Source organism: Dendropsophus ebraccatus, chromosome 5 (genome assembly GCF_027789765.1).
Source record: "Dendropsophus ebraccatus isolate aDenEbr1 chromosome 5, aDenEbr1.pat, whole genome shotgun sequence".
In the NCBI taxonomy this organism is placed as follows: Eukaryota; Metazoa; Chordata; class Amphibia; order Anura; family Hylidae; genus Dendropsophus; species Dendropsophus ebraccatus.
This window is the reverse complement of record NC_091458.1, coordinates 90,292,751-90,317,800: the sequence shown is the minus strand read 5'-3', so window position 1 is coordinate 90,317,800 and position 25,050 is coordinate 90,292,751. Positions and strand designations below refer to the sequence as shown.

Below are 25,050 nucleotides of genomic sequence, written 5' to 3'. Positions count from 1 at the left end.
TTATCCAGCGACAATCTTTCTTTCAAAACAATTGGTTACAGAAAGATATATAGATTTGTAATTTGCTTCTATTTAAAAATCTCCAGTCTTCCCATACCTATCAGCTGCTGTATGTCTTGCAGTAAATGTTGTTTTCTTTTTTCTGCTAACATCTCTGTTCAAGACAGAAACTGTTCAGAGCAGCAGCAAATTCCCATAGAAAACCTTTACTGTTCTGGATAGTTCCTGTCTCAGACAGAGGTGTTAGCAGAGAGCACTGTGTCAGGCTGGAAAGAAAACAACATTTCCTGCAGGACATACAACAGCTGATAAGTATGGGAAGAATTTTTTAAATAGAAGTAAATTACAACTCTATATAACTTTCTGACACCAGTTGATTTGAAAAAAAAAAAAGATATTCGCTGGATAACCCCTTTTAATCTGCCGACAAGCATGAGAAGCTACCTGTTATTTTGTCCACCATCCGTAAACAGGGGACACATTCATTACACACCTGTTTCTGCACGGACTATTTGCAGGCTCTTAATAGAGGAAAATTTTGTCTCACTGTCCCCATCACATGTTCTGTGGTGAGCGATTCAATGCTGCCTTTGCTGTGAAGCAACACCCTACACCAACTGCTGTTGTGATGATCTGGGGAGCCATGACATAAGACAGTCAGTCACCCCCGAGCAGTCATACAAGGTGCAGTAACAGCTCAGTGATATGTGCAGGACATCCTGCGGCCACGTGTTGCCTCTTGGCAGGATAATGCTCACCCGCACACAGCAAGGGTTTAGGGTGGATTTACACACAGATTATCTGACATAAAGGTCATAAAGGAAAGACTGATATTTCTACTCTTTTCAAATCCATTTCTGGCTTTGGCTTAAAAAAAATCTGTCAGATAAATCTCTGTGTAAACATACCATTATGGAGACTGTGTTTGCCAGTTTGCACCACCTTCTCGGCCTGCCTGGTGGTCAGCATTTATGGTGGGCTAGCTTCAGCAACCTAAACGTGTGCAAGATCTACAGGTCAAGCTCCTATATCTGTGGGCATGTGCCACAGGATACTATATGGAAACAATTGTAAAGTTTCCCCAGTAAAGTTATCCTTATATTGTAATCATTTGTATAATCATTGCATTAACACATAGTTTCACTACTTGGGAGTGCTGTTTTTGGGGGGGGGGGGGGGGGGGGGGGGGGTTTGCTCAGTAGTGTGTACATGCAGCCTTAGGTGTGCATTCCATATTAATTCTGGATGTTTTTCATTGGGAAAAATGGAAAATGGTGCCTGTACAGTTCCTTTTTTATGCCCATTAATATGCAACATGTCCCAACAGATCAGTTTTTAGTCCATAGATGTCAGTGCATTGTTTTTTTTTTTATTAAATCGTTCACATGTATATTTGTGGTTTTCTGTATTTTTTACATTACAAAAATAGCTGAAAATCATAGTTATTCACTATGACAAAACAAAACAAGTGCAGACACAATATGGAACATAAAAAGATCCATATGTAATCTATATTTCTTTCTGAATTTGAGTTGTAATCCTGCTTGTGATAGTGATGACTGCTGAATAAGAAGTTTTGTGAGGCTCAAAAGGTCTTAACAAACACTGGGACTTAGGTTATTTTCACATTCTGTAAAATAAAAAGCAAATATAACAGTCAAATTGGTATCAAACAGCTGTATTTTGAATTTTATTATGTGCTACATTAAAGTCTATGAAAAATTGTCAGTCTGTTTTCCATAGTCTTCCATTGACATGATCAGATAAAAAATACAGCCATATTTTCTACCTATTTGGCAGTCTTATTTTGCTTTACTGTGTGTGAACATCGCCTCAAGGCTTTTTCATGATGATGTAAGGGAAAAAATCCAACAACACTGTTCACTTTTTTTATTTTTTTTTATTTTTATTAAAGATGCATTTCCTTTTAAATGGAACACATTACAAATACAAAATATTAGGTTAGGGTCTTCTAGCCTCTATAAAGATTGGCCTAAATTTACCAGCGTGTAAACTGCCTGTAACAACCAATCATAGCTCAGTTTTCAGCTCTGATAAAATAAAGCATACATGAAAGAAGGGCAGCACTCACTGACTTGCTTGTAGAAATACTTTTATTCCATTCTATTAAAGGTGCTTAGACTACAGCTGTTTTGCGCACATGCACAGCTCTCTTTCTCTGGCCCTGCAGGAGAAGTATCAGTAGGCAATGGTGCGTTTACACAGACAGATTTATCTGACAGATCTTTGAAGCCAAAGCCAGGAACAGACTAGAAACAGGGAACGGATCATAAAGGAAAGACTGGAATCTCCTCTTTCCAAATCCATTCCTGGCTTTGGCTTCAAAAATCTGTCAGATAAATCTCTGTGGAAACGCCCACTAGATGAATCTAGCGCTAAGAGCTCCCTATTATGCATGGGGCACTGAGGATGAAAGGAAATCTCTTACCTTCATCCCCTGTCCCATTCCTATGCAGTTTAAATTTAATCCTGTGTCTGCTAAGACCATTTGGAGCACTGATTTGTCGCTTCTAATGATTATCAGGGTCCAGAGTTGGGCTGGAGTGTCAAAATGGGTCCTAATAGAAACTATAGCAAAAAAAAAAAAAAGAGTAGTGATTGTCATCTGAAATGCTACCTGAATGTATAAACTGCTTTTAGTATTGATATGGTGAAGAACATGTCAACTCCTGCTAATCAATGCTTGCTTCCTTTGTTGCTGAGGCACACATTTGGGTTTATGGTGCCCTAAGGGACACTGTATTGGAGAAGCATAGGGGGAATAGCTCCATTATATCTAATCACAAATCCTTCCATGTGCCTATGTGTACAAGTGGAAGCACATGGGTCCATTATGGTTATATATAAGCAGACCATGTGCATGACCCCTTAATGTACATAATTGGATTTTCAGGTTGTGATTAATGTGACTTGTTTCTGTTCTTTTATCCCCAGATACTCTGTTAATGGAGCTGACACGTCAACACACTGAGAATGTATTTTCTGGCAGATAAACTTTTCCTCTCCATCTCCAGGTTCTTCTGTAGAATGACAGAATGTGGATGTAGCTTTAATGATCAGTGACTCCACTGACCGCTCACTAAAAGCTATAGTTTGATTTTATTTTTTGTAATCACAGAGCAGATATTACAAATGTATAATAAGTACTGTGATAAAGAAAATATTTTGAATACTCAGGTATCTCACTCTTAGCAGGCAGCTCCTCTGGGAGGTGGTTAAAAGCTGCACTGAGGTTGTGTGTGTGTATAGAGATGTATATAGCATCATTTTTACAGAAACTCCTTGAGCATGCCCAGAGCATATTATTGTGTCTGCAGGAGAGCGCCTCTGTAGATAATGTTACTGGATGACTTATTTAATAGACTGTGCTTACATTTTAACCTAATGTTACCTGTATATAGTAAATTACATGGAAGGTGACGTTCTTTTCTACTTCTGTTACTTTGAGAGGTAAATGCTACATGAAGCCAATGTATTTCTTTACAGATTTTGCAATGTAAAAAAACACAGTATTGCTAATGTTTGCTAAAGCTTTGAATGTAAATTTGTTATAAAAAGACTAAAGATGGGTACTGTCAAAATGTCTTTATTTTTTATTTATGGCCTTACTTGTTTCTGTTATTCCAAGACACTTCAAATCTCCATTGCTAGTCCTAACTGGTCACTAATCCTGTCATTACAGCACTATCTTTTGCTATATGCATGGATACCACAGGGCTCCAGATGGCGACCATTGCGACTGGCAGCGGCGCGCTGTCTCTTTAAGGACAATGACCGCCTTCCGCACGCTGCACCGAAGCGTGTCCCTGCACACTGGGGACACGCTTCTCCAGTGACGTCATCCAGCACGTCCATCATTCATTGGATGGACGGCCGCAGAGGCGCCACACTCCTCCAGCGCCTCTCCTCACCCGGCGGTTCTTCAAGTTCACCCCAGCGGCACCAAGCTTAGATTGTGGGTGAGTACAACCGGAGGGACGGCAGGGGTGGTGGCTGGCCAGTAATGTGTGTGGGGGGACCGCCGCCTGGGCGGGGGATTGGTAGTGTGTCTGTTGTGATGGTGGCCAGGTGCGGTAGTCAGTGCGTGTGGGGTGCGAGGGGGGGGGGTGTATGTATAGACTGCACAGTACCACTTCCCTCAGTGTCTGTATGTATATACACTGCACAGTACCACTTCCCATATACATTGCCACAGGGGCTATATGTCATCGGTCCCGGCAGCAGGGGGGGGTATATGGTTGTCAAGTTGCAAGTTTCCATGTTGAACCTTTTCAAACTAAGAAAAGAAAGAATCTAAAGGAGGAGGATGCTGCCGTGGCCTCTGCACACAGTAAGTCCCATTTAACATAACATTAATTTTACATGTTTTAAAATGTTGGCGAACAAATATTCTATTTGGCGCCTAAATTTTTCAGGTTAGGAGCCAATGGCTCCTAGGTAAATTTTTTTAGTCTGGAGCCCTGTACCAGCAGATAGGAGAAAAGTCTTTAGTTTGAAAATAGGGTTTCTAGTCTTCATTCTGCCTGTATCTATTCCTACCATTGCTAAAATACTTACAGATGAACTAAAGGCCATACACTACTCTAATGAAAGGGGTTTTTAGTTACACAGATTGATGGCCTATCCTCAGGATATGTCATCAATATCTGAGTGGCAGGTTGCTGACACCTGCTTGTTAGTGCTCTGTGAATGGGGCCTGATGTAGATGGCTCCATTCACTGTGTAATGACCATAATTTGTTACTGCAGCTCCTTTTGAAGTAAAAAGGAGCTGAGCTGCAGCAAATCCACTAAATTAACATATGTACATGTATATTAAACTGCTAATTGAATTAAAAGACAGTGCTTCACATTGAATTTACAATTGAACAAACTTGGTGCATCCTCACACTCTCAGCACCTCCATGACTGGTAACTGCACAGCACCAAGAAACCACAACAGATTTTTTGGCAAATATTTTACTGTAATGCTTTTCCATGACAAGAAAAGATCTAATTATAGTACAGCAAAGTTTGTAACCAAAACGCAATAAAAAAAAATGAGACTGTCTGGTGTAAAAAAAACAAACCAAAATATAGTGGAAAAAGACCACAGCTACCCGCAGTCTATATCTACTATGTAAAATTAATAACTATAGTTTTTGTTGCTTATTATCTACAATGAAGGTGGTTAAAGTGCTTTGTATGTATGTAAACGTTTATGAAAACAACTACACTGCATGAATATTGCATTGAAAAAGCTTTATAACTTAAAAAACACTAGAAAAACATTGACCTCTCATTTGTATGTACGCACACATGTTCAAATTCAATAGCAACTGTAAAAACCGGGGATACAAATAAAACTTTAATCATTTGCCACTATACTAAAGACAACAGGTTTTAATGTTGGCACACAAAAGTCAAACAGTATTGTACAGGATGAGACCGACTAAAGCTGCTAATAATGGGCTTCTTCATAGCAGGAACAGGGTCACCATTAAAAAAAAGTTTAAAAGGTTTCTGTCCAGACAAAGGTGTATAAAGTGAGAAGGAGACAGTCTTTTGTCCTGCATGGAGCAGCTGGCCGTAGAAAACAGCAGTAAGGGCTGGTATTAAATTGCTGCTGGAAAGCAGTTGGCATTCTTGAGCTGGGAATGTTCTGACTTCAGTACAAATGGGAATCCTTATGCTTCAAGAGTCGAGAGCGACTGGAACAGTCTGTGGCACTTCGGATAACTTCCATCCACCTGTAATGATAGTAAATCAAGACATTACAGATTACAACCAACCTCTCACTACACTTAACTAAACACAGAGGAGTGTAACATGCTAGGTCTTATAAACCGTCTAACAGATCTGGGTCTGATGTCACAATCTATTCTGACATTTTAAATTGTTAATGTCTCTTTAAATCACTTTTAGTGTACTTGCTAAGTCGAAGATGGAAAATGATTATAGTGCAGCACTGTACACAATCATTTTTCTAAATTACTTTTATCTTCAGTTCATCATGCAAGTGACTGTAAGGAGTAGGCACGGTCTATGCTCCTCTTGCTTGTAATAAGGCATTAGGAGATTGGGAAGAGCATTCTATGTCCACAACAGTCATTGTGAGATCCAGCACTATAGAATAACATTACATTCTGTGGGACCAGGTCTTGTTCTGGCTAGAACTACTTTGAAGGGACACTAGAAAAATTGTTTTGCTTTCTTTCCAAGAAACAGTGCCATATTTGCCTTAAGTTTTGTCTGATAGTACAGTTCAGCTTCAGTAACTTAATACATCACCTAGATTTTGGGTTACTGTTTCTATTGTCTTTTGTTAATATTTTTATTTCATTATTTGTACATTGTATTATGGGGGCAGCCATCTTGCCCAAGCTGCATTTAACAGAGGTATTGTTTACAGCAAGCCCTATGGACATAGATACAGAAGTCTGGAGCAGACAATTATTCACTTGCATGGGAGAGGTTTCTAGACATGTTCTACAACCTGTGCAAAGGTCATTCTACAGCATGGGTCTACAAACTGCAGCCCTCCAGCTGTTGCAATTACTACATTTCCTATCATGCCTGGACAGCCAAAGCTTTAGCTGTCTGGGCATGATGGGAATTGTAGTTTTGCAACAGCTACAGGGCTGCAGTTTTAAGACCCATGCTCTACAGGATGAAGGGAGGCTCAGCTCTTAGCTATCGTAAATGGTCTTTACTGGTATCAGCCTTCATTGGAATCCTGCATACAAATAAATGGAGGACACTCCTGGAAAGTGATTTCTACAGAAAGTGCCTGCTTATAATTAGGATCATAATAGATAAAATAAGGGACAAAAATCAAAAAGATTTAACATATCAGTTTTTGATGACACATTATCTTTAAGCAGATACAAACTGCCATACCAGACAGTCATGGACAGGAGCAAACACCTTTTTACTAACACCAAGATTTTTTTTTTTTGTTGAAATTTCTTAAATGATGAAAAGCCACAGAGAATGGCTGAGGGCCTAGTTATGTGGGTATTTTCTTTAAGAAGTGCAGCAAAATTTTTTAATAAAAGTATTGTATTGCCCCCCCAAAAGTTATACAAATGCCCAATATACACTTATTACGGGAAATGCTTATAAAGTGCTTTTTTTCCTGCACTTACTACTGCATCAAGGCTTCACTTCCTTGATAACATGGTGATGTCACAACCCGACTCCCAGAACTGTGCGGTCTGTGGCTGCTGGAGAGGATGATGGCAGGGGGACACAGAGAGACAGGGCACTGGAGGGACACTGAGCATCCCCCTGCCATCATACTGTACAGCAGCCACAGCCTGCACAGCTCTGGGAGTCGGGTCGTGACATCACCATGTTATCCAGGAAGTGAAGCTTTGATGCAGTAGTAAGTGCAGGGAAAAAAGCACTTATGGGGGCAATATAATACTTTAATAAAACCCACAATTTCCTGTAAAAGGATAGTTGTAACTGAAGCAAAATGTGGTCCCTCAGCAAGAAAGCCACTACTGTACTGATACAACACTAAGCTGATTCAGCTATGAAATAACACAGTCCTTTTACAGTTACCTTTCAAAGGTGTATTCATTTTCTGCCCTGAAGTAGTAGACATGTGACTTGAAGTGCAGTTTGAAGACATAATCCTTGTGAATATTCTCGGATTCAGAGGGAATGGTGAGTGAGTATCCAAGCAAAGGGAGACTGGCTAACGGGTGGCTGTCCTGAAAGAAAAAAAAACCACATACTATATAGTACAGTTCCTTGTTCCGTTTTGAAAAGACTTAAATGCAGTGAAATTCCCTTTAATGGGTATTCCCATCTCAGCTTGTTATTCCCTATCAATTGGTTAGGGGATAAGCTGTCTGCTTGGGGTCTGACTGCCATGATCCCCTTTTGATCCCAAGAATAGGGACATGTTTCCCAGCACTGAGCTGAAGCTAAAATGGGGATACCCCTTTTAATAGGGTTTTCAAATTTTTTCCCTTTATTTCTCTATGTTGTTCTGATGTTTTTCCATAGGTGTCTATGGGACTTTAATATCAGGAGAATAAAGACGTAAAAAGTATTTTGAAGTGGTACACTGTACTAAAAACGATTGAAATCATGGTATTTATTACATATAAAATGCTGAAAAAAAAGTGTTCTTACAGGAGGCGTAAAGAAAACTGGATGCATTAAAAAAAATTTTACTGCCTGGGTGCATAATAACATTTGAAATATCTAGCCATATTTATTACTTTTGTAGAATAACTGAGGATCCCAACATACAATGGATTCTGTATCAAGGTAATTTTAATTTTCCCTATAGTGTGACAGGCTGATTTATGCAGTGCTATAAATTTACCTGATGGGATTTGTAGAAAAATAGGCAAAAATTTGTGAACACCACCCAAAGCTTCTGCCATCCATTGCTGTTCTTGAATTTTCTAAGCAGATTTCCTGACAGCTGATTCTGTAAATGAAGTAGAAAAACATTTACAACAATGCAAAAAGTTACAAAACATAAATACATACAAGCAAATAAAACAAGGTATAATAATCTTTTATTTACAGACAAAAATGTGTGTATGTATATACAGTGGTACCTTGGTTTAAGAGTAACTTGGTTTAAAAGCGTTTTGGTTTAAGAGCTCACAGTTTTTCAAAATTGTGACTTGGTTTAAGAGCTCCCTGCACTGGGCGGGAGGGCGAGTGGGGGAGGGGCGTGGCATGCACAGTGGGGTCTACAGCCCTGTACTCTTACCCAGGAAGTCTCCCTCACCTTCCAAATCATAGCAGATCCACTTCAGGCTGGGGCTTACATCAGAGGACAGGACTGTGGAGGTAATCTCTCCATAGCTGTAACCCCTCTCTCCCCGGACAGAGAGTGCTGCATGTATGTGCCCACATCTGCCCTGCTCATTCCTTCCTGCTCCCTGCAGTCTCTGTTAGTCTTGATTGGTCCATGCTGAACACCCCCCCTCCCCATTGCTGTCATGTGACCACACAGACCTCTGACAGCAGCCCTGCTTCTCTATTCTAGCCTGTTGTACTACGCTCCTGCATTATGGGCATCTGCAGTTCCATTCTGTATCTACAAATTGCGGCTGTTTTTCAGGTTTCTGCACTTACTCTATAATATATTATACACCACATGCTGATTTCTATAATGTACAGTAACTTATAATGGGACATATTAAGCTGTTTTTAAATGTTTGTTTGTTTTACATGTTATTCAGAGTATAAATTCACTATTTTTGGGGTGTGGAACCAATTGTCTGCATTTCAGTAATTTCTTATGGGAAAACTTGCTTTGGTTTAAGAGTGGATTTGGATTACAAGCACAGTCCCGGAACGAATTATGCTCGTAATCCAAGGCACCACTTTATGTATATATTATAAATATAAATATATATATTTTCACACACACACTATTATATATACATAAAAACATACACACATATATACACACACACTTGCCCCCCTTAGGAGCATGTTCAATATAAGCGATTCAAGAGAGGACAAAACCACTTTTGACATTAACAAACTCTTCATTTGACTTATTGATGCTCTGTCAATTGTTCTCACAGTCCTCAGCAAATCAAATTAAATTGAAAATATGGTGGAGATTTATCAAACATGGTATTAGAAGTATTTAGTGGTATTTATGCGGCTGTCTTTTTATAATAACAGCAGCAAATAAGGATCATGAGGGAGATTTATCAAACATGGTGTAAAGTGATACTGGCTCAGTCGCCCCTAGCAACCAATTAGATTCCACCTTTCATTTTCCAAAGAGTCTGTGAGGAATGAAAAGTGGAATCTGATTGGTTGCTAGGGGCAACTGAGACAGTTTCACTTTACACCATGTTTAATAAATCTCCCCCTATATTTTCAAAAAGGATTTGCTGCCACCTGCTGGAAAATGTAGATTTTCCACATACTCTGGAACAATAGTGTAAAGCTAAACTACAATTTCAAAATGCTTATGACATGTCAAAAGTTTTGCTCAAGATTCTGAGTGTTACAATCTAACCAACTGCTGCTATGAAGGGGCAGGGGTAATTAGGCACTGTCACTTTAAAAAATATACTTTTAATTTGCCCTAGTGACCTGCCAAAAGTTTCAAAAGTTTTTTACCAGTCTGCCATCAAGCAGCATGTTTGCACATATTATTAAAAAAATTAGCAAAAGGTAACATTCTAAGGCACAGGAGGTGCATGGACTCTTTATTTCTAAAGAAATAACCCACACACACTATATAGGACTATTGGAATTGTCACCTACAGATGTCTCTAAATACATCTCTACTTGGCATTTCTGGCTTGACTTTCAATCCAATCCAAGGTACAGAACCCTCTCATATTAATGAGAGTTTCCTACGTCTTACTAATCACAACCACTTCGCTTTATTAAAAAGCCATCCAATGCACTTCAGCCCATCTGGGAAATCTTTCCTCATCATTAAGCATCCAATATTCCTCCCCGATCACCCTCTCTCCCTACCCATCCTGTTTTTTCCATGTCTTTTCTTCTATATTTATGCACCACTTCTGCCTTTCCCATTGTTAAAGGGAACCATTCACCCCGTGGCCCCCGGCAGAAACTGACATACAGTGACATAAAGGTCAACATACTTACCACATCGCTCCTGGTCCCGTCCCGGATCCCGTTGTTGACACGGAGAAATCGACGATTCTTCTTCTCGCGACCATTATGGTAATGAGCGCCGCCGGGTCCGAAGTCCAGCCTTCTCCCCACCTCCGACACTTGATTGACGCCGGGTCCTCTTCCCCCTCGTCTTCTTTCTTCTCGCCGGATCCCGCGCAGGCGCCGTGACAGTCGTTTTCGGTGCATGCGCACTTTACAATTGAAGCCGCTCCGCAGCTTCACTGTTTACTGCGCGTGTGCCAACTGTCTCGAACACGTATCCTGTTTACCGCGCAGGCGCAGAAGATGTGACGAGACCATCGCAACGGCGCCTGCGCGGGAATTCGTCAGAAGACTGAAGACGTCAATCAAGTTCCAGGAGACGTGGATGGGCGGCGACGAGAAGAGGACCTCATGAATAAGTTGGACTCGTCCGTCGTTTCCTATGGACGTTGGACTCATCTCAGCTCATTACCATAATGGGCGGGAGAAGAAGAATCGGCGATTTCTCTGTGTCAACAACGGGATTCGGGACGGGACCGATGTGGTAAGTATATTGACCTTTATGTCACTGTATGTCAGTTTCTGCCGGGGGACACGGGGTGAATGGTTCCCTTTAAGCAGCTTCTTAACCTGCATACCTGTCTTTCTTCCATATACTCAATGTTGATTTTATCGTATTGACCCATCATATTCCTCTTTAGTTTTACCCTAAAAAAGACCCTGTTACTGTGCAATCCATCGAGCTCATGGAATACTAAGGTTGTCTGTTCATTTCTTTCCTCCTTGTTAAATAACTTTTACCTTATCTAATTGTTAATGTTGCTTTTTAATGTTTTCTTCTTCTGACTACCTGCCCATACTATTTTATAGCCTTTATCTGCTTTTTTAGCATCACATTTCACTGGATCTTGTGGATCTATATTACTATGAACTTCTCTTGTTTGTATGCCTCTCCTTGTTATTATTGTATCCTTCTGAATAAGAAAAAAAACTGAATTTTGAAGGCCCCTATACACATTAGAAAGAGGTCAGCCAAACCCAATGATTTTTGTGATGATCTGCCTAATTTGTGTTGGAACCTTCCAACAGATGACATCAAGGGAGAGAAGGATCAGTGATTTTGGATTTTAACTGCAGAGATTTTGTTCTTTGAGACATAAGCAGCTGCCAGAGGAGTCGTCTGACAGTGGCTTACCCCTCTTTCCCATTCAGAACACATGAATGCTCAGTCAAGAGTATCAGGGATTTGAAAAGATATCAGTCTAATGTCAGGCTGCTCTCTTATCTGTATAGGTACCATTACTTCACAAATCACTGCAAAGTATTAAACAGAGAGACTAAAAAAAATCCAGAATCCAGTCAGCATAATCTGTGTGTTAAAAAGATTAAGCTGGTGTAGAGAGAAATCTATACCTCAACAGCAAAGCTGAAATCAATGACAGAGACACTTGTGTTTCGGTGCCAGCAGACATGGACTGTTGTGTTTCCTCTATGAGGTGATTGTCTTTCTAGAGATGAGCGAGAAGCACTTAGATCATCTTCAGACTCCTGGTCTCCTGGACCCTCCTCTGGGGATTCTGAAACACACAATGTATATACATCATACATGTCACACAGATAAAGGAAAATTCATCAATAGCTCTTCACAGGTAAAACCTTCTTAAATTCTACACTGCTCTACTCACCCTGATGTACAGGTGCAGAATGTGTTCATCTCATATGAGGATCCATAGCAAAGGAAAGTGACGTCACTTGGGACTTTGGCTGTTGTTGTGGAACATTGTAACTAGTGTGTCCTGCTACCGGCCAGGGGACAATCCTAGTTGGATGCTACAGTATTGGAGTTAAACTCAGTATCTTTCTATACTTACATGGACATACATGGAGTCCACTTGAGGAATACTACAGGACATGGTTACAGGGACTCAGGATACAGACAGTCTCAGGGAATTACGCAGATCCAATGCACTTTCTCCATCTGAGTATAGTATATTTCGTATTGCGGTGAGGAGGCATTAGTCCATGGGCATACTGTGATACATTCCTATTAGGGATCATAGCTGGTACACGTGTGTATGTTCTAGTGTGTGATGCAGATTCTGAACCATACAGTACTGTGCTCAAATTCTATGTCTTAATTCTGCAGGGGGCACAGGAAAATTTTATTGTGGTTTTATTGATACATACCCTTTTAGGAAATGTTCATTTACAGAGACTTTATTTAGTCAGCAGTGTTTTATGTATTTTTTAAGTTGCCGTATACTTCGTGTTTTTAGGGAATTGTGCTGGGTGTACTTTTTCTGGACTATATACCTATTTTGAAAGAAGTTCAGGCTTTCATCTCTACAACTAGCAACACACATCATTTCACAGCGCTTGTGTGGATATCCCTCTATACCATATTGGGAATATTACCATATCCTATTTTTAATATATCTCCATTCATGCTCCTAGGATTATGTGTCTATAAATCAATACATTTGCAACTTTTCTTATTTCTGACTTGGAGCCCTTTTACGACTAGCACCACAAATGAGTGCCTTGCAGCCCATTATCATTATTTGTGCAATTTGTGCAGTTAAAGGGGTTGTCTGGCATTTTTTTTTATATATTGCTGCTGGTGCATCTATAACAATAAACATGTTATGCTTACATGTCCAAACTCCCTCGGTGTCCTCCTCAGGCTTTCCCGCTGACTGCAGAGCCTCCACTTACAAGATGAGCTCATTTCAGGAGTGACAGCCTGCTCAACCAATCACTGACTGAGTTAGGACAGCCCTGCGGCCAGTGAGTGGCTGACCAGGCTGTCACTACCGAGATGAGTTTGTCTCGGAAGTGGAAGCTCTGCAGTTAGCAGGGAAAATCTGCAAAATCAGAGGATGACTCAGAGGGAGCACAGACAGGTAAGCATAACATGTTTATTGTTTTATATGCACCAGCATCAATATATTAAAAAATGCTGAATTCCATAAAACCCCTCTAAGGTCGAAATTCTCTGGAATGCTGCAGCTAGGCACAAAAGGACAGTCTACTTGTTGTAGGGGATTCTTGAAGACCATAGGCTGTTAACTTACTGCCATCAGGAGGGCTACCAGCCATTAGCTCAGGGACAGGACCACCACTTTTTTCTGCTAGACCAATAGCCATCTGAATATCTTCACTCCATTTTTCAATTTCAACTTGTGAACTGGAAGGGGTATATTAAACAGAAAGACAGACCATGATAAATAGTTATATTACCAGCAAGACAATCAGTAAAAATGTAATTTGTCAAGAAAGAGAAAGAATGAGAAAGCCAAGGATGCAGCAATAGTAATGGCGGGTGTAAGAACGTGTACATAGAATAGAACAAACTGTGAGGTGCCCCCTAGCTGTTGGTGAGGTACAGCTGGGAAGCACTTTTCACAAAGTGACTATAAGCTGCATACTCTCTCTCTGGCTGCAACAATATTTGGTTTAGCTTATTTTAATGTTATACAGAGTTTAGCATAATATATTTTATTTTTGCATGGACGTCCACTACAGATGGGGAGGCCCTGCCATCACGTTTGTCTGCCAGGTGAAGCCCCAGTAGAAAATGTCTGCAAAGGAACTTTGACTGCATTCACATGGTTTAAAATAAAAACAGCAGCTTCCTCAATAAAAACATATTTTAGAATTTTTTTTTGTGAAGCTTTTCATGCGTGTGAATATTTCATGGGTATAAAGAGTATTTTACGTGCTCTCATAATTTCAGTGGAAGAATTGTAGGAGTGATTTACATATAATGCACATAAAGAATGGACATTTTTTATTTTTCTTACACGCAAAAAACGGGCCACACTGGAAAAAATAGGATGTAGTTTGGAGGTGTAACATATGAAGTCTGCGTGCACACTGCAAAATGGGGACTGATAACCCGTCACGCATTCCGCAGCTCGCACCTGCACGCGTCTCAGCCTGTGTCATAGACTCCATTCTATGCACGGGCGGATTCCTTCATCCGTCCAAAGAATGAGCGTGTACAAAATGTATATACCTTGCTGCAACAACTATAGCTTGGTTATGACTTCTTAACGTAAGGCAGTGAGGTACTCCCCACTCATCGTCACTTTCTTCTACCTTCAGGAAGAAAAAAATACATTCAGGTTATATTTAAAAGAAAGAATCAATGATGTCCAGAACAGTGTCACATTTTGCAACATAAGGATTTTAAGGGAAACTTTAGAAAACATGGATATAGTACACCACTTTGTTCCCATGTACATTAAATAGTGTTGCCTTTTTAAATATACTCTTCATAAAAAATCTGCACAACGATTAGGGGCTGTGACTGCAGAGTGACCACCATCTCTTTAGAGACGTTTAAGAGTAATGTTACAGTTACAATATTTTTAAGTACCCTTGCTTTGGTAGTGTGTGTAGGTTAGAAGGGTACAGATTTGGAAACATTTTAGTGAATCAGCTTCACCTACTCTACACACATGGAAATTAAGTGTGTAAAACAACATGCGGACACAGTAGTGCCCTGACCACTGGAGGTTCCTTACCGTCATGTTGAACAGGGGTAACTGGCCGTGGATTTTGAACTGATTCGATGATGTCAGTCCCCTGCTTGTGTATAACAACGCATCATTAAACTGCAAGAAAGTAGAAGAAATGAATAGATTTACTTTTACAAAAATCTCATGGCAATAGCACACAGACGTACATAAAAGAATGTAAGAGGAAAGAAATCCTGGCACTACATGATACATACATTATACAATTTCATTAAAATGATCATCCCTTTTCATCACAATATATAAACTTACCAGAAAGAACATTCGTTGCTGTAAGCCTTTCCCAGATAACTTGCTTAAACTTCCAAGTCTGATAAACTCCTAGAGTCAAATATATAGAAAAACTTTTTTTAAACACTTGATTGTATAAAGAGCATACTGTATATAATATAATAGTTCACAGTACCCTCTATAAGGATGAGAAAAATACAATGGAAGTGCATAAAAACATGTTTGACTAAATGTGCAGGTCCATTCCTAAGGAATTAGGTACCTGACATTGATTATATGCAAAAAGAGACAAAGAGAACATTTTATTAAGCCACATAATAGGACACCCATCTATCTTCCCCTGCACAGATAGATATACTGTGGTTATAGAATAAATGTCCCAGATGAGAATACCCCTTTAAAGCTCTCTGCACAGCTGTAATATTCGGACAGTATATTTGAAGAATCACAGGTCACCAGGTTGATAGCAGCTATGGCCAACCGGAACCTCTTAGTACATCTAGTAATGACAATTTAAGTAAACTATGTCATAAATATTACAATGTCGGGCCAACTATTATACTATGTTTTTTAAGCAGCATTGAATACACTACTCTCTGTACGCTGTGGGAGGATTTGCTCAGTAGAGTGTGGAATTGCAGTGTGAACAGCAGTCAACAGGCTCAAACGATTAAAGTCCAAGTAAAGGCTTTGCCTGTGTTTATTATACAATACAAAAAAAGCAAAAATAGCACTGACTTTAGGCATAATACAAAATAAACTCTGCTTGTCCAGCAATTGCCAAACAGAAGACGGCCCTGTCTATACGCTACGACTAGCTACAGTCGCACGAACATAACATATTGTATACAGTCCAGTGTTTACCTTGGTCAGGTATAAAGCTTCTCCTAATGCTTCGTTTACACGGAGCGAAATTTCGCCCCCACCGATCATTTAACAATTTTGAAGCAACAATTTGGTTTTTATAACGATCAGCGTTAAGACTAATAAAACGCTAGAAAAATCGTTAGAAGATTCGTAAGAAAAATCGTTATTGCAATCGTTTTAAAGATCGCTTTAGCCCATCTTTTACATAGGGTGAATCGTTAAAAGACTGTTTACACGAAGCGATCTGGGAATTTTTAGCGAACAATGAACAATGATTTGAGAACATGTTGAAAGATCAAAATGAACGATTTTTTGCTCATCGCTTGATTGTTCGCTGTGTTTACACGGAACGATTATCGCTCAAATGCGATCGTTATTGCGAAAATTCGAACGATAATGGTTCCATGTAAACGCAACATAATGCTAGCAGCCCTCCAGCACACTCAGCTGCACCCAGCCTCACTCTGCCCATGGCTCTGCAAAACTTTATGGACCTGCTGATGATCCAGCCTCAGCACCTGTGGCATCTGATGCCAAACAATATCTGGAGGGGAGGAAGTGGAATGGACAGCCCCAATACCAAGCCTGCCATCCATTCCTAAAAAAAAAGGCCCAAACACACTTTATCAATACATCCCCAGCAACTACCTTTGCTGGAGATCACATCATATCCCTGTTTTTTCCCATGTCTCAGATAGTGAGACATGAACTTCCCTCAGTCCTAGTTAGTGTAATAGCTGAACCCAGGTGAAACATAGTGACCATCCAGAATTAACCCCTTTAGTGTCTCACAACACACATTTCTTTTATATCACTCACTTCACTCAAATGACATATTGGAATTTGAATATAAAAAAATGACCAAAGAAGAAAAAACGAGTTCCGAAGTAGCACAGAAAGAATTCAATCATTTATACTGTACATATGAACAATTGTTTCTGTGTTGTTCACTTCTAACTAAGAAGTATACAAAAAAAGTTGAAGATCTGCAACAACACAGGCATAGAGCAGAGTCTGTACTCAGAGTCGATCACTTACCCTTCCAGGTATCACCAGATTGTCAATGCCTGTCACATCCTTTCTAAGTTCATGTAGTTTCTGAAAGTTTTCCATCTTTATCATTGTCCCATGAAGTTGAGCGACTAATTCTGAGATCTCAGCAAGTGCAGCTATTAGAAAAAAATGCAGCTTAAATACAATATTCTCACCTAGCATTTAGTTACTGTCTGTAAAATAAATGTAAGCATAGCAGGAGCTGTAATATTTCAGCAAGCCAGAACCATTTGTGGTCTTTAAAGGGACTGTACCATCAGGCCTGGGCTGAAGCACTGGAGGCGGGCTGACCCACCCCCAGTGGGAGGAAACCTCTGCCCCTCTATGACACTGCTCCATTAGAATCAATGGAGCTGTATCATAGAGGGGCTAGGGTTTCCTCCCATTGGGGGTGGATCAGCCCGCCTCCAGTGCTTCAGCCCAGGCCTGATGGTACAGTCCCTTTAATGTTATCTACTGTTAAAGGGGTATTTCCCTCAGTTCAAATATAAGCTGAATCATTTCCCCCTCCTGAAGAGTAACAATTTGTTTCAAACTTGTGATTAAACTTGTGAGTGCAGAAACAGACAGATACCGAGTTGTTAACATGAGCCGCCTCGGAAGGGAGGGGGGAGGAGGGGAAGATAGAGGGGGACTCGGGGGAGAACACTGAAAAGGTAATAACAAGTATAGAACAAATTGTTAAGTCTTCAGGAGAGGGGATGATTCAGCATGTACTTTACCCAAGGGGAATGGCCCCTTTAAGTTACTGTAATGCACTGTGGACAGGGCCTAGACCTCTACTGTCTCAGATCCCTAATGAAGCCACTTTAGCTATCAACAAAATGGGGTGTCATTTCACTAGGATGCAATACAAATTTCTTTATTAGCTAGCTGGGTTTCTAACTCAAAGCCCGTTTTGTTATACACGTTTACTTATGATGCTCAGACAAAAAGGCAATAAATACAGTAGAACTGCCTGGATTTGTGAGCTACATTGGTTGAATGTGGATGGTGACACAGATTATATATATATATAGGTTTGGGGGGACTATCGTATAAAACCAATTAGATCGAAAATATGACTTACACACTTATGAAAATACACAGAAGTCAGAAAATACACAGAAGTCAGAATGGTGTGGATGTGTGAGACACTTACCAGTTGTGCCAAGCTCTTATACCTTATAAAAACGCTGTAGAAATAATCTATGGTACATAAGACAACAGTATATCTCACCTCTTGTGTCCCGGAAATCCACATGATTTGGGGAGTAATGCTTGCAAAGCCTCTCCATAATCTGTTTGTAGTGCATGAGTCTGTGCAATGGTCGGAGGAGAAACATATTCAGAGGCAGATAGCAAACCTTTTCTTGCTCAAAGTCTCTACACAAAACATCCAGCTTCCGTGAGTTTTTAATGGCTTTCTCAAGTTCTATCAGTGCTTCGTAGTGTTTCTGAAGGTTACTTGTGAATTGCTGGGGACAAAGAAAGAGTTAAGTGCATTAAAAGATGACTGGTAGAAATATACATAGTAGAACATATCTAAAATCTGACCCCAAACAGAACAAAGTGCACAGAATGCTATATCCTCACAAGGATTATGGAAGACCTTTGCCCTCTCCTATGGATATACCAGAAATGTTATACCTCTTAAATGATGAGTATGAAGAAAAGTATGATAGAAAAATGCACCTGTAATATACCCAATTCTACTGATAAGAAGTAAGCAGATGTCATACCTCACCAGCACTGCTCAAGATGAGAAGGCCAATTTGACTAGCCTGTATTGATCTAGCCAATGAATAATTTCTTTAAGCCCCAAAGACATAAGATTGTAGTTGGTCACTTTTATATAATATCTGCCATCTAGTAGAACCTTAGTGTTATTTAAATAAAGCGTCATTTATTTTAAAAAATTAACATATCATAGAGACACAATCTAGAAAAGGAGTCCAACAGCATCCAGTAAGCTTCATGATGTTAAAGATTTATTCCATCACAGAGGCAGATACAGCATAGTGCTGTTGGACTTCTCTCTTAGATATGTCATAGAGAAATGTCAAAAGTGTTCATCTCTTGAGTACTAACGCACACTAATCGCTATAACAAGCAGGAAGAAGCACTCGGCTAGGCGTTTCTCTCCTTCTCTGCTCACTGCAGGAGATGGGCTCCATAGACTATAGAATCCTACAGAATTCACCTCCTTAGCGCCATCATTTAGAATATGTTCACACAACATTGTTTGAGGCGAAAATACAGCCGTATTTGGATAATTTCAGCCCAAAATAATGATCATGCTCTTTATTAACAGCTCTAATGATGACATTATGGCCATATTTTCGTCTACAAAAAAAGCTGTATAGACATAATTTCCTTGCCATTTTAGACCAAATGCTCCTTGAACTGCAGTGTCTTGTTACAGTTTCCTGCACAAATCCAGGTAGGAAATAAGTTATATGGAGAGGTAAAATAATATTGAAGGGTGCCCTTTAACCTGTGTGGGTTCCAGCTGTCAAATCCTTACTGGTCAGCAAAGTATATCTAGGCAAATTCTGAATCAGATTTGCTTGCAGGAAGACCAATAAGAAGATTGACAGTTTTCACATTACCTTCATACCCTGAATGTTCTTCAGCATAACATCCCCAATTTTCTGATTCTCGCTTTTCATATGCGAGTTAGATTTGCCTTCCCTGTCAAAACAGTAGAAAAGAATAAAATATATTCAGTAAGAGTCATTGCAGAATCAATTTCCAGAATCATGTGCTCTCACTATCACATTGGGCTTCAAAAGTAACCCAATAAAATCGGCTTCCTACTGAACTGACAATAGATTCAGTGCAAAGATGGGTAACAACCCCAATAAAGGATTGTCATAACAGTGAGAGCATATTACTACACTAAAGACTTATTTACTGCATGTTCACTTCATGTTTTTACTTGGTTTCCTCACAGGTGAATGACACAAACAGTACGAGAGTCTCAACACTGCTTCAGCAGACATCTTACTAGTCATCATGCATTGTCCGTGTATTTACCACTAAATAGATGAACTAGCAAAACTGTTTGTTTACATAATTTTATATTAATTCATTGAATAGCCACTGGATATATGAGCTAATCAAGTGCACACAAGACACATTCAAAACAAAAAGCAAAATGCCAAGTATCAAGTTAAATATGTAAAGGTAAGACTATCATCCCATTACAAGCGAAACAGCCCTTTACGTGTCAAAAAAGGCATGTCAAAAGCTCTAATCGCTTTGAGTGTTCAGACTTTTACTGACTGCTACAAGCAGCAATCGGCTGACACTTATGTCCCCATCTTGCTCTATAGACTTACTATAGAATCTATTGGGAGATGAGGAATGCATTGCTCAGCCAAGCAATTCTCCCGGCTTGTTATAAAGATTGGTGGGGACTGGAACACCCAGACTCCATCCAATCAAAATATGACCAAAAAAGGAGTCCAAAAGCACCTTTGGATCAGGGTCCACAAAGTATATGGTATAGGAGGATGCACGCCATTAGGTCAGCAATCCCAGCAGCTGACTCTGTAACATCAAATGTACATGTTTCTACGACAAAAATTTTGTTCAATGACACCAAACCAATGCTTTAAAAGCAGAAATGTCTAGACCCCACCCCCTTTACGTCGGCTAACCAATGGGCGCCAAGGGGGCGGGACCATTGTGGACGGGGCTAAGTGTCGCTAATGTCACGAGGCCACGCCCACTTAATACAATCTGCAGTTGATAAAAGGACACTTTTTACTTGAACAAACACCATGACGTATGATATGAAGGTATGAAAACCGCTAAATTTACCCATTACACCTGTGTAGAGATGTCAGAATGCAAAAAGGAGGTGACAGTGTCACTTTAACCATGAACTAACTTGCATTCATCACAAGACCTGACCAGATGAGCAACTCTCATGAAATTAGTCACAGATCTAGTTCGACTGAATCAGCCATGAGATTCCAATTTTGATATTTAAGTACAGCAGCAAATTTGTATAGCTGCCCCAAATTTCCTGGTCAGCAAATGTACTTGTTAGTGTAGGTGGCCGATTCATACAGCATTCACCACTTACCATGGGGTTGCCAAGTGAACAGAAGCAGGGATTCCCCTTTTGAAAAGAGTTCCTGCTTCTGTATGAACACTGAGTGACACACTACCCTATCAACACAGGGCACCATGAGTGATTTTCCTCAAACAGCTCTGAAAATTCTTTTGATCTGGATGAATACAAATCATTTCTAGACCTATTGTATGCATGCAGAGATCTTGAATACCATGAGGAGGTTATGCAGAAAGTACTTTGTATGTCTTTTCATTATAGAGAAATGATGCTTAGAATAAGATAAAAGAAGCCTATCTTACCAAAGGGCAAGTCGCTGATCAACTTCCTTTAGAAAATTGGAGTGGAATTTATGCAACGGGTCAAAGTTGGAGAAAATTAGGCTTTTCAGTTGCTCAGGCATGGAGTCATCTTTGTTTGCTGCATTCTGAAACCACTAAAAGAGAAAAAAACACATAATAGAATTTTATATTGCAGTATACATAAAGCCAATAAAACGTCTTTTTACTTCTTCTCAATATTTTATATGGCAGTGGTGGGGGTCAGCAATGTCACATTAGTAATTTCTCTTATGTAAATTTATTTTGAATTAGGTGCCGCATTTAACTACGGTATACTTTAGGAGACAAGATTCCTACTGTGTCTCTACAGCAAGATCTAGCTATAGGGGCACAGCAGCAAGTTTGTCTCATAACTTTTAAATAGATATGACAGGGAGAACAGGCACTCAGAACCCCACTTAAGGGTGCGTTCACACGTACAGGATCTGCAGCAGATTTGATGACACAGATTTGAAGGTGCATGTTCAAAGCAAATCAAATTTGGGCCATCAAATCTGCTGTAGATCTTGTATATGTGAACGCACCCTAAAGGTGAAGTCCAGGGTTAGACTTTTTTTTTTTCAAAAGAGCCTACCTAACTCCCTGCTCTGCTGTCCTTCGCTCTGGTTCCCAGTCCCCTGGCCACTGATAAAGCTGCTGATTGGCTGAGTGGGCCTGACACCTCACGACCCGGGTCCCCACTCAGACGAGGAAGCGGCCGGAGCAAAAGACAACGGACATAAGTGCTGGAGCCGGCTCTTATCTCAAGTCTTCCAGTACTTGTCAGCCGCTAACAGTGCTCTCTGTTGCCACCTCTGTCCGAGACAGGAACTGTCCAGAGCAGGAGAGGTTTTCTATGGGGATTTGCTACTGCTCTGGACAGTCTGGAGTACCCCTTTAAAGCCTGCCTGTTGTTATAGGTAACTTTCATGATAAGTGTCTTGTGAATGTACATAAAGGAACAGCACCATTATTTTAATATACTATTTATTGTTTCATTGTACTATTTATCTATGCAAAGATTGTTTAAACAGCGACCAGTTAATTGGAATTACAAAAATTTGGTGAAATGGCCATTTTGCTTTACATGTGTCTGTATCCTTGGCAGCCAACACGCCGCATATTTCACTGCATGAGGCGCGTTCAGTATGCATCATGTATGTTTTTGTTTATAAATAATTTAGAAACGTACCACCGTAATAACTTCAAGGTCTTTAAGGTAGGTGCATTCTGTAGCTGAAACCTCTTTAGCAATATAGTAGGCTTTGTCTGTGGGAAATTTCTGGAAGACAAGTGTTAAACAACAGCATATAAGCAAAATACTAAACATGTAAAGTCTAAACAAGAAAAGCAGAGAATTAGTGTACTGGTATAAGATGTATTATTAAGGCTTGTGTTCTCCTCTCGCATTATAATAAAAAGCGTACCTTTTTACGGCTATCGTCCTCATCATCAGTTCTGATGCAGATAGGTTCATTTAACAATGGGCTTATTAGAGGAGATGAAGGCTTTCCATCAGGACTTAAGTTTGGGGACAGTGTAGAGTTGAGTCCAGTCATTCCTCCTTGAGAGTTAATCGATAACTCTGAAAGGTGTGGACTACCTGTTAAAGAACCTGCAGGGAAAAAAGAGAAGCATTCAGCGCACCTTTGTCTTCCAAGTTAATGAACATCAATGTCTTACAGTGAGACTACAAGTAAAAGCACACTGGTAGAAATGTACTGAGCTGTGATATACTGGAGTGCTGCTAATAATACATGCAGTGAGAAGTTTATCATTCTCGACCAATGATGAATAATTTTTCAAAATAATAAATATATAAAAAAAAAAATAATATAATAATATAGTCTAAATAGAAGCTATAATCTTTCTATGTAGAAAGCTCCACAATATCAAAGCATAGCATTTCTTTTCCAGTATGCATCTATGACTATCCAATGTAACATTTACCAATTTGCAAAAAAAAAAAAAAAGTTGAAGCTACTAATAAGTTTTCACAGATAATCCAATGGCTTTTTAGTACCATGCCATTACGTGAAACATACTATACAATAGTAATGGAGCTGCAGAGAACTACTTAATACACAGTTGCTACAAAGGATCTAAACAGAAGAGGCTTTCTATCATACAAAACTTCATAGCATTCAACACAAAGTGACAGGGCTGAATAAACTACATTACCAGTACTACACACAACAGACGTTTTATACCTTTTGCCGTCATTCCATTCATGCTCCATTGAATGCTTGTGACAGAAATCCTAGCACAGCTAGTCTACACTCAGTGAAAAGAAATGTGCAGATGAAAAGCAATGGCAGTAAACAAATGGCACATCATGTTTTTGGAGATGTAAAATGGAAACCATGAGTGCACTTAGCAGAAAGCCTAAAATACCCGTTCATGGAAAACGTGTTACATTCTAAGTGTAATGACTGCATACTTTGTGCTTGCACTGGACAAATACAGAACAAATGTACAGCATCGGGAAGGGGGGAGGGTGTTGGACAGGTCAGGTCTGCTAGTGGACAATCTGTTCCAAATGTGGGAATAAGCTGCTGTGGATTTAATTTAATAATTAAGAAAAAAAAATCAAGGCATTAAAAAAAACAAAGGTTTGCAAAATCCACTCCTGAAATCCGACATGCTGTGCTGAAAAACCACAGCATATTCCAAATCAATACGTGTGATTGGACTATTAAAGTCATTAAGAATAAGAAAAGCCTAAATAAAGGTTGCTAGAAGTATATTGTGGCTTTGGGGCTTAGTAGTTTATGTAGAGTGTTACAAGGTTTATCCAGGATTAGAAAAGAAATAGCTGGTTTCTTTATAATAAAAGAAGACAAAAAAACAGCACCACACTTACTGGTTGTGTTTGGCATTTTGGCATTATAGCTCAGCCCCATTCACTACAATACAGCTGAGCTGCAATGCCAGACAAACCACGTGCAGGAAACATTATCAGGGGTTTATACATCTCTGTTATGACATACAGTTTTGCTTTTAAAAAGAAAAAAAAATTGAAACCAAAAGGGGCATAAAAGAAGTGTGAGATAAATGCTTACTGCAACCACTGCTTTAAGTGTCTCGCGTTGTCATTCAGAAATACTTTGGACATGTCAGATAGGCATGTGAAAAGTTTTAAATACTGCAAGTGTTCAGGCCTTATCCGATATCACTGGGAGAAGCAAGCGGTAGTGTGCTTCACTCCCTGGTTGTCCACAATCTCCATCCAAGTGCACTGGATGGTTTCTAATAAACATATGTCGAAAATTTTCAGTGCAGCTGGAAGGAGACTGTGGCCAGCTGGGAATTGAAATATGCTACTGCTGCTTTTGGCTATGTGC

At 39.7% G+C, this 25,050-nt stretch overlaps 2 protein-coding genes across 6 annotated transcripts in view; one reads left to right on the top strand and one right to left on the bottom strand.

Annotated features, from left to right (window-relative positions):
• The window catches only part of STK24 (serine/threonine kinase 24), a 36,908-nt gene extending 33,306 nt beyond the window's left edge, over nucleotides 1-3,602 (top strand). The window contains exon 11 of the mRNA XM_069970697.1: nucleotides 2,956-3,602. Coding sequence (XP_069826798.1) covers nucleotides 2,956-2,992 — 37 coding nt within the window. The 3' untranslated portion in view covers nucleotides 2,993-3,602. The remainder of the gene's footprint in view (nucleotides 1-2,955) is intronic.
• A 1,747-nt stretch (nucleotides 3,603-5,349) lies between these two features.
• FARP1 (FERM, ARH/RhoGEF and pleckstrin domain protein 1) overlaps nucleotides 5,350-25,050 on the bottom strand; it is a 145,914-nt gene continuing 126,213 nt past the window's right edge. For all 5 annotated transcript variants that reach the window (XM_069970694.1, XM_069970692.1, XM_069970695.1 and 2 more), the window contains 14 exons: nucleotides 23,134-23,321; nucleotides 22,899-22,988; nucleotides 21,689-21,822; nucleotides 19,915-19,996; nucleotides 18,543-18,780; nucleotides 17,309-17,439; nucleotides 15,425-15,493; nucleotides 15,161-15,250; nucleotides 14,650-14,732; nucleotides 13,706-13,818; nucleotides 12,045-12,208; nucleotides 8,344-8,451; nucleotides 7,569-7,720; nucleotides 5,350-5,749 (listed from right to left, as the gene is read on the bottom strand). In XM_069970694.1, the coding sequence (XP_069826795.1) occupies nucleotides 5,668-5,749; nucleotides 7,569-7,720; nucleotides 8,344-8,451; nucleotides 12,045-12,208; nucleotides 13,706-13,818; nucleotides 14,650-14,732; nucleotides 15,161-15,250; nucleotides 15,425-15,493; nucleotides 17,309-17,439; nucleotides 18,543-18,780; nucleotides 19,915-19,996; nucleotides 21,689-21,822; nucleotides 22,899-22,988; nucleotides 23,134-23,321 (1,724 nt within the window). In that variant the 3' untranslated portion in view covers nucleotides 5,350-5,667. The remainder of the gene's footprint in view (nucleotides 5,750-7,568; nucleotides 7,721-8,343; nucleotides 8,452-12,044; nucleotides 12,209-13,705; nucleotides 13,819-14,649; nucleotides 14,733-15,160; nucleotides 15,251-15,424; nucleotides 15,494-17,308; nucleotides 17,440-18,542; nucleotides 18,781-19,914; nucleotides 19,997-21,688; nucleotides 21,823-22,898; nucleotides 22,989-23,133; nucleotides 23,322-25,050) is intronic.